Source organism: Oenanthe melanoleuca, chromosome 2 (assembly GCF_029582105.1).
Source record: "Oenanthe melanoleuca isolate GR-GAL-2019-014 chromosome 2, OMel1.0, whole genome shotgun sequence".
In the NCBI taxonomy this organism is placed as follows: Eukaryota; Metazoa; Chordata; class Aves; order Passeriformes; family Muscicapidae; genus Oenanthe; species Oenanthe melanoleuca.
Window position 1 is genome coordinate 97,924,632 of NC_079335.1, and position 8,520 is coordinate 97,933,151.

The window sequence follows — 8,520 nt, forward strand, 5'->3', positions numbered from 1 at the left end:
ACAAGAAATGAACTTCAAATCAGTTCTGTAGCTACATAATAAATAAAAATGTGCCCCTAGACATGCACACTGTGTATCAAGCTACTACTGTAGAAGGCAATAGGGTTTTTAAAATCCAGAAGAGGAAAGAATTCAAAGTGACAAATGAAAACCAAACTAAAGGCAGGAAAAAAAGAAAACATTTTTGCATATGAATTCAGTGGAGAAACTGGTCCAAATCCTGTCCTAACATGCTGAAGAACAAATACTTGCTTTGCAGAATTTTTTTATCTGCTATACTCAGAAGGAATATTTCATACTTGCTTCACCTCCCCACGACAAGCTGTCCTTACATAAATGCACATAAATTCAAGTATTTGGTCCTAACTAAACACCTCCTTCATTGCCGACATGGTGAGCAAGGGAAGACTAGGCAAATTCCCCTTTAAATTTTTTTCCCACACTGCAGATATCCACTACAGGAGACTCTCATCTGCTGCTGGCAGTGCAGTACTGCTGAAGGGGCCGCACAGCAAGCTGCCATAAATACCATCCTCCCACCTTTGTGAGCACAAATGTGTTACTTTTGTGGCATCGTGCTCTGCTTGCCAAGGTCACGAGACATGTAAAGGAACTCTAAGACTGAAGTTTGAGAAGCTTACCACAGGCAGGAATTTCAGGCCTTTTTTTACTCAACTGAGCAATTTCTGAAATGGTTTCCCATTTTCCCTAAACAGCTGGTCACATACCCAGTGACTGCCTTTGGTATAACTCCTTTGAAGCGAGCATGAATTTTACCAAGGGCATGCAATATTCATGTTGCAAAATCTTATTACTGGCTGCAAGTGTGCGTGGAACAAAGGTCATGGAACAAAGGCCAACCTTTTGATCACCAATTTTTAAATTGATAGTTCATAGTGAAAATACTAAATGCAACATCTGTCTTCAGCTTTCTTTTGATTTGCTTGTTTTATAATATGCATGTATATATACATATGTATATATACATGCATATATGTGTGTATATATATATCTTGTCCTCTATATATTAAACATAAACTTGTGACCTATGAAGTGAAGATCAGGTAATCTAGTAGTTCTTCCACATGAAGATGCTTCTGGATTGCAGAATTTTGCTGCAGTTGCTCACCACCACTTGCCTTTACCTCTGAGGTGGTTACTTACTTTGCCACATGGAGAGAAGTAACTGTAAGAGGATGAATAACTGATTTCCCTGTCAGTGGAAAAAGCAGGATTAATTCTCCTATCTCTTCCACATTCCCTCAAAACAGAATAGAGTTTCAAAATCCTCTCAAGAATAAGAAAAAAATCCCTGCTAATGGAGCCTTTCCTTACATCAAAAAAAAAAAAAAAAAAAAAAAAAAAAGTTGCTTTTCATTATCCACCAAGAGTGGGTCAGCATTTTCCCCTCAAAAAAATGTATCAGCAACCATTCCTCAATTGCAATCCTGCACTTCTCTGCAAGTTGAGAAAGTGATTTTAAAGGGCAGGCTTTACACTGGAAGAGAAGAAATGAAATAGAGATGAATTAGCGGAGTTTTACAATCCGGTTTGCTCAGATTTTGCATAGTGTTTGAGATTGTCAACACTGTATTTTGCATTGTAGTTTGTATTCTATGACTCCTCACTCAGGTTTTAAAGCAAGGGCTGAGATAAAAATTCATGGAGCTCTATGGCACTTTGCATGTTGAAAATATTGCACACACTTTAACTAATTTATCTTTGCAAATCTCCTGTAAAGCAGGTTAGTAGCTATCATTTCCATTTTATAGATGTAAAATAATTTGACTTGGGTGGAGCATTAGTGGCAGAGCTAGGGTTATCACTCAAGAGCTCTATTTAAACCTTGGATCATGCTATTTCTAGAGAGTGTCCCTGATGAAAATGGATGCAATTTTACAAGATTATCTTTCTCTCTTTGCTTACAGAATCACATAACATGCTAAGTTGGAAGGAACTCATCAGGATCATCTAGTTTAACTCCTGGCCCTACACAGGACACCCCAAGAGTCACACCACGTGCCTGAGAAAATTGTCCAAACACTTCCTGGGCTCTGTCAGGCTTGGGGCTGACTGCTTCCCTGGGGAGCCTGTTCCAGTGCCCAACCATCCTCTGGGGGAAGAACCTTTTCTCAAACCTCCCTGACACAGCTCCAAGCCAGTCCCTCAGGTCCTGTCACTGGTCACTGAGAAGAGATCAGTCTCTGCCCCTCCTCTTCTGTTCATGAGGAAGTTCTAGCTGCAATAAGTTCTCCCCTCAGCCTCCTCCAGGCTAAACAGACCAAGTGACCTCAGCCACTCCTCGTATGGCTTCCCCTCAAGGCCTTTTACCACCTTTGTTTCCCTTCTTTGGACACTGGCTTTTTATCATTCTTATATTGTGGCACCCAAAACTGGGCCCAGGTGAAGTGAGGCTGCCCCAGTGCCGAGCACAGCAGGACAATCCCCTCCCTTGCCCAGCTGGTGATGCTGCACCTGATGTACCCAGGACAGGGCTGGCTCTCCTGGCTGCCAGGGCACTGCTGGCTCACATCCAACCTGCCATCTTCAGGTCCCTTTACATGGCACTGCCTTCCAGCATCTCATTCACCAACCTCTCCATACATTCCAGGTTGCCCCATCCCAGGTGCAGAATCCAGCGGTTTGTCTGTTTGCTTGTTTGTTTGTTTAACAGCACTGAAAAAAGACAACACCAACAAATACATGAATGTTGAAATTAAACCTTAATTATAATAAATTGCACAGTCAGTATTTCAACACATTGACCAAGGTGTTATCTCAGGAGGGTTCCTACATGTTCTTTAATTTTCTTTATATCCATGTTAGATTTATCTGTCATCTCAGTCACCAATTCACTGTGGCATTTTTCAGCAAAATTCTCTTAAATCAGGAATAGATTTCTAAAATTATTTAAAATTATGTGTTAGGGATTCCCAACACTGGCTCATACATTAATGAAAGCAGGCAAAAACAACAACAAAAAAACCAACCTGTGTGGCTGTAGTGGTTTTTAGCACCCGAAGATTAATTGCACCCATTGCATGGGAGAAAGTGCAAGCCACCTATTTTCTGGATTATGGCTTCTCTTTGAAAAGCCCCCCAATTTTTGTCCAGTATAAAAAATTAGTTTCATGTATTTTGATTAACATCTAAAGTAATTACAAAAGGAAAAAAAGGTATGTTAATTTTTTTCATTATTGAAGATAAACATGGCAATTGATAAGATAAACTGAGGAAGATTATCAGTTATAGGAATAACTACACTGTATTGACAAAAACATTCAGATTTACTCACTGTGTAGCTGTTCTTTCCCCTCTCACAAAATCTCTGCTGAACTCCTGGGGAATGTGGCACCTCCATTGCCATCTAGGAGATAATTTCAAAGGGTAGAATGCACTTCCTGCTTGAAAGCATTTTGTTGTTTGTAACTTTGTGTGGAGACTACTATGGTTTTTCACAAACTTTAACAAATACCAAAACTAGGCATTTCTTACCTCAGGAAGTTTTACAGTCCATGAGGGTAAGTACATAGGGATATAAGGATGATGGAATGAGGTATATTATATACAAAATCTCTGTTCCTAAACAGTGCAAGTTTCCTACATAAAAACAAGCTCCTGCTTTATTTCTTTATTGAGGAGATTTGCACCTTGATATTAGTATGGTACACATATTCCTTCATTCAACCAGAAATCATACAACTCTGTATGATTGCAGCAAGTACAGTTTGAGCATGCTCTAATTAATGAGATGCCAGTGGAAGCAGAGCTAAAACAGAATGGGTCAGATTGGAAGGGACCACAGTGGGTCACTTGGTCCAGTCTCTCAAGCAGGGTCATCCTAGAGCAGATGACACAGTATTGCATCCAGATTGTCCTTGAATGTTTCCAGTGAGGGACACTCCACAACCTCTCTGGGCAATGTGCTTCGGGCAATCTGCTTGGTCATCTGCACAGTAAAGAAGTTCATCTTCACACGCAGATGAAGTTTCCTGTGCATCAGTTTCTGCCCCTTGCCTCTTGTCCTACTGCTTGGCACAGCTAAGAAGAGCCTGGATTCGTCCTTTTGACACCCTCCCTTCAGACCTGCACATGCGTTCATGTGGTCCCCTCTCATGGACATGGTTCATGAGTTCATTCCCTTCCCTTCCCTTCCCTTCCCTTCCCTTCCCTTCCCTTCCCTTCCCTTCCCTTCCCTTCCCTTCCCTTCCCTTCCCTTCCCTTCCCTTCCCTTCCCTTCCCTTCCCTTCCCTTCCCTTCCCTTCCCTTCCCTTCCCTTCCCTTCCCTTCCCTTCCCTTCCCTTCCCTTCCCTTCCCTTCCCTTCCCTTCCCTTCCCTTCCCTTCCCTTCCCTTCCCTTCCCTTCCCTTCCCTTCCCTTCCCTTCCCTTCCCTTCCCTTTCCCTGTTCCTAGCTCCCACACCATGTTCAGTACCACCTGCAAATACTGCAAGTGGTGGCTCCAAATACTGTCTCCTTAGGTGTTTGTAGTGCTGAGAAATCAATGGCACAGAGAGTGAGGAAAGCTGGCAGCCCTGAGTAAAGGCACAAAGAATGTGAGTTGCATCAGGGGTGTGGCTAATGGGGGTTTCTTCAGCTGCAGCCATCTCCTGCCCTTTGCATCCAAAGCAGACGCAGATAGGAATGATAAGACGTTGCAACACTGTGATTTTTCTGAAAGACTGCAGCCACCAGTCCTTATTTGGGCTAGCAAATATAAAATAAGTCAGCCTTCCCTTATATCCACTCCTTGTTCTGCACTGTGAAGGTGTCTCTGCCTTAACTGAGTTTTCTACTTAATTCCTGTAATGTTACTCGAATTAAAACAAAGGCTGACAGAGTCTGACTATACAAGTAACTGTACAGGGGCATTCTCCAGTATGGAATGAATTGTCACAGAGTAGATTGTATCCATCAAATGTTAAAGTCTCTTATCCTACAGACTGATGTGGTTGCTTTCAGGGATAGTCCTGAATATAGAGCCTCCTAAAAGGAGCACTCCCTGCCCTCTGCTGCCTCTCAAACTGTATGTGGAAGAGTACTAGCCAGTCTAGCCTGGGAATGCTTGTATAAATGAAAAATGCAGATGATCTAGCACAATGTGCAGGGAACACTCCCTGCACAATTGACCAACATGAATGTGGTCATAGCTATTTCCCAATATTTTGAAGTCAGCAGTTCTGCTCCTTATTCATCTCAGTGCACACAGATTCAATACTAAAGTATCTGAGTAGGTAAATTTTCCTTTCTAGCCAAAAAACAGCAGAGATGAGTAAGGAACAGTTCTTTTTCTCCCAGTCCAGCTAGTAAGTACCCTTATATTTATAGACATTTCCTTACTTCTTCCTTCTCTGTGATCCCAGAGATATGCCACTGAAGTAATTACCTTGCATATTTTCCACAGGAAAACTAAGTCCAGTAGCAAAGCTGTCCCTGAAGAGAAGGGGAAAAGCATTTTTCTGTCATGTGCTTTGAGGTTTTGTCCCCTGAGGACTTTAGCCACAGAGTAGATGATCATTTTTACTTACAGCAAAACAAGTCATAATGCTTTATAAAAAATTCTATAATCTTTCATTCAGCACTGCATAGCTAAATAATAAAGACATCTGGTCAATTCAATATGATTACTGTAACCTAAATCCCAGAGATACTGCAACTGCATTGAAACAAATCACATAGGACATGGACAGGTAACCAGCTGACTTTTTTGCTTTTTCACACCTTTAACTTTCAAAATCTTTCTCAGGTGAAAGTTTTCTGCAGCATCAACAAATGCGACTGAGCAGAAGAGCATGATCTGGAAATCAGAGATGTCACAAAGTGCCTGACTTTCCAGCAGTGGCATCTTTCTTTTCTAATGAGGAGGAGCCAATGTAAATGCCCCTGAGGAAGCCCTTAAGGCAGTTTGGCCAATGTAGCAAGGTACAATATTGAAGGCTGATATTTGGGTAAGTGACTTGGTGTTGGAGGGTTGGATTTGTGAAGTAAAACAGCTGCAACATAAGCCCTGTCATCATATTGCATGTGTTTCTGGGCGTTTTAGTTCAGACTGCTTCTTGTGATCCTGTGGACTGAATGCCTACTACTCACTGGGGTATTCTACATATGCCCTTGGAGCAAATATTTCAGCTTAGCTCTTTTTGGAAGAAACACAGGTTTTGCACCCAAAGCCCATAGCATGAGGAGGATCAGTCTCAGAAGCGAACTGCTGATCCATACCAAAATGCTTTTATGAATGCTTGTCCACAATCTGCAGTTTCTAGAAAAAAAAAAGAAACAATAAAGTATTTTAGTTCCTACAGAAACAGGAACTTTAATCTTTAGAAGGCAAGACAAGACCTAGAACTTCAGTCTTTGAGGTTTCCCAAACCCAGAACATAAACAGACCCAGTCTTTCACGGGTTATCTAGAAAACCACTTGATATGAAAATGGCAATGGGATGAGAATGCCAAGCACCTCCCATGACCTGGTTCTACTGCAAGGTTAACAGCATACATAGGACCTGTAATGAAAAGAGCAGGCTAAAAGCAGCCAGGCAGCTCTTCAGGGAGCCATTCCAGTGGTACACATCAGCAGGCAGGTAGGGTGGGAGCCAGGGCTGGCCACTGCATCCACAGAAATCAGGTGCTGCAACTCAGTTAGGACAAAGTTAGTTAGTCCACAGACCAGGTAATCAAGAGCTGACATCACATTTTAGATGCTGCCAGAACAAGGCTACAAAAATGGGTTGTGAGGGGCCACCTGAATGCTGTGAGCTTTTTCTTCCTTCCTATTTATAGCATGGTCCCCAACACACCTCAGGATATCTATTTGATCTCAGCTCTCTGGTATTTACTTCTTGAGCTCCCAACAACCTTGATGGCAGTGCTCCCTTTCTGTTCAGACAGATGAGCAATTCTCCCGGCATTTCAGTAAACCTTCCAGAGGTAATTAAGATATAGCTGTCTCTGTAGCTTCCTCTCCTCCAAACTCAGAGTCAGTCTTTAAAATCCTCATGTGACTTGACAGCAAGAGGATGTGAACCTCTAATCAATTCCGTGTGCACACTCCCACCTCCATCAGACCGCCAGCTACCAGTGTGTGATATCCTGCACTGCTGGCAAGAATGCAATATCCTGGTGTAATAGAAAGCATACCATAAAAGAGCCCAGGGATATATGAGGATAAAGAGACTTACCTCCTGCCAGTTTTATTTCTGAAATGGGTCAGATTGGATAGGTTACTTCACATTCTCCATCATCCTTTTTTCATAAGCAGTTCCTCAAACTTACAAGCTCCTCGTCATTTGATTTCATGCATTACTTCCTTTCCCAGCCATTTCTGCTGAACTGGAGACCCAATTCATTTAAAAAACAAGACCCAGTGCAAGAACATTAACTTTTCCAGACTTGCTTCCTTCCCTGACCTCACTGCTTATTTGACTGTAAAACAACTGATGCTGCAGCTTTCACAGAGGCAAGTGTGGACCACAGCTTCTATTCCCAGTCTGTGGGAGTGGGAAAGTGACTTCGGCATAAATACATGCAATTCGATACTTTAAACATATTTTAAACCAGCTCCTTTTCCTTTAAGTCTAATTTCCTCTGGCGATAGAAATTTATCACCAATGACTCAAGCTTCCTCAAGGTTTTATCAATTTAAACTTCAATAATGTTCTTCCTTCATGGGTTCATGCTACATTGCCTAGCCCTTGCTTATCCAGCCAGCACTTGCTCATGCAAACCAATACTTTGGCTTTTCTGGCTTATTTGCCTGACTGCTCTTTTCATTATGTGCCTTGCCCAATCTATTAATTTGAGATGAGGGTCTTGTGGGAATTAAGAAGTCTGCAAATGGATGAGCTGCTTAAAATCTTGCCTGTTTTCTATATGGTTGCATAATATAGAAATTCTTCTTCTATATAGAGCAGGCAACAAATGCCTGGACCTCCCAGCATTGGAACTACTGCAGACTGTTTTTCTACAAATTATTTTGCTTTCTCCCTTTGTTGCCTGTTGTCTGCAGTACACTCCTGTGCCCTCCAACACCAGCTGGATTAGAGACAGCTGGTATGGAGATGTATCCATGGTAATTGGCCACAGGGACTGGTGGTGATACACCAGCTGCTGAAGCTTGCAGCATCTCCTCTTTACCTTCCACGTGGTTTCACAAGACTTGGGAGGTCCTCACTCTTCCATGGTGTTGGGTTAAAATTAGTTAACAGGGATGGGGCATCAATAGATGGAATGACTGCATGAATCTTTCTTCCAAACTAAAAAATTGGGGGCTGGCAAGAAGTTGTGACTTTGTGACTTGAAGCAGTTGAAATGTGTCCTTGATGTCCTTTAGCGCCACAGGAATAATGACAGGTTTAGAGAGTGCAACTCTGTGACCTTATTTGAATTGGAGCACACTGCAGTGTGTCTGAACAGCTCTCTGCAGGCTTTTTTTTGGTGAGTTTAAAGAGACTATCTTTAATTCTGGACATCTGTGTGGTCCAAGGTTACCCGAATTGTAAGGGCTCATAGCAGAAGCATATGTG

At 42.2% G+C, this 8,520-nt stretch overlaps 1 protein-coding gene across 1 annotated transcript in view; it reads left to right on the forward strand.

The window, feature by feature from the left end:
- Positions 1–2,764, forward strand: part of LOC130248810 (uncharacterized) — a 134,822-nt gene extending 132,058 nt beyond the window's left edge. The window contains exon 6 of the mRNA XM_056482828.1: positions 1,929–2,764. Coding sequence (XP_056338803.1) covers positions 1,929–1,946 — 18 coding nt within the window. The 3' untranslated portion in view covers positions 1,947–2,764. The remainder of the gene's footprint in view (positions 1–1,928) is intronic.
- The last annotated feature ends 5,756 nt before the right edge of the window (positions 2,765–8,520 follow it).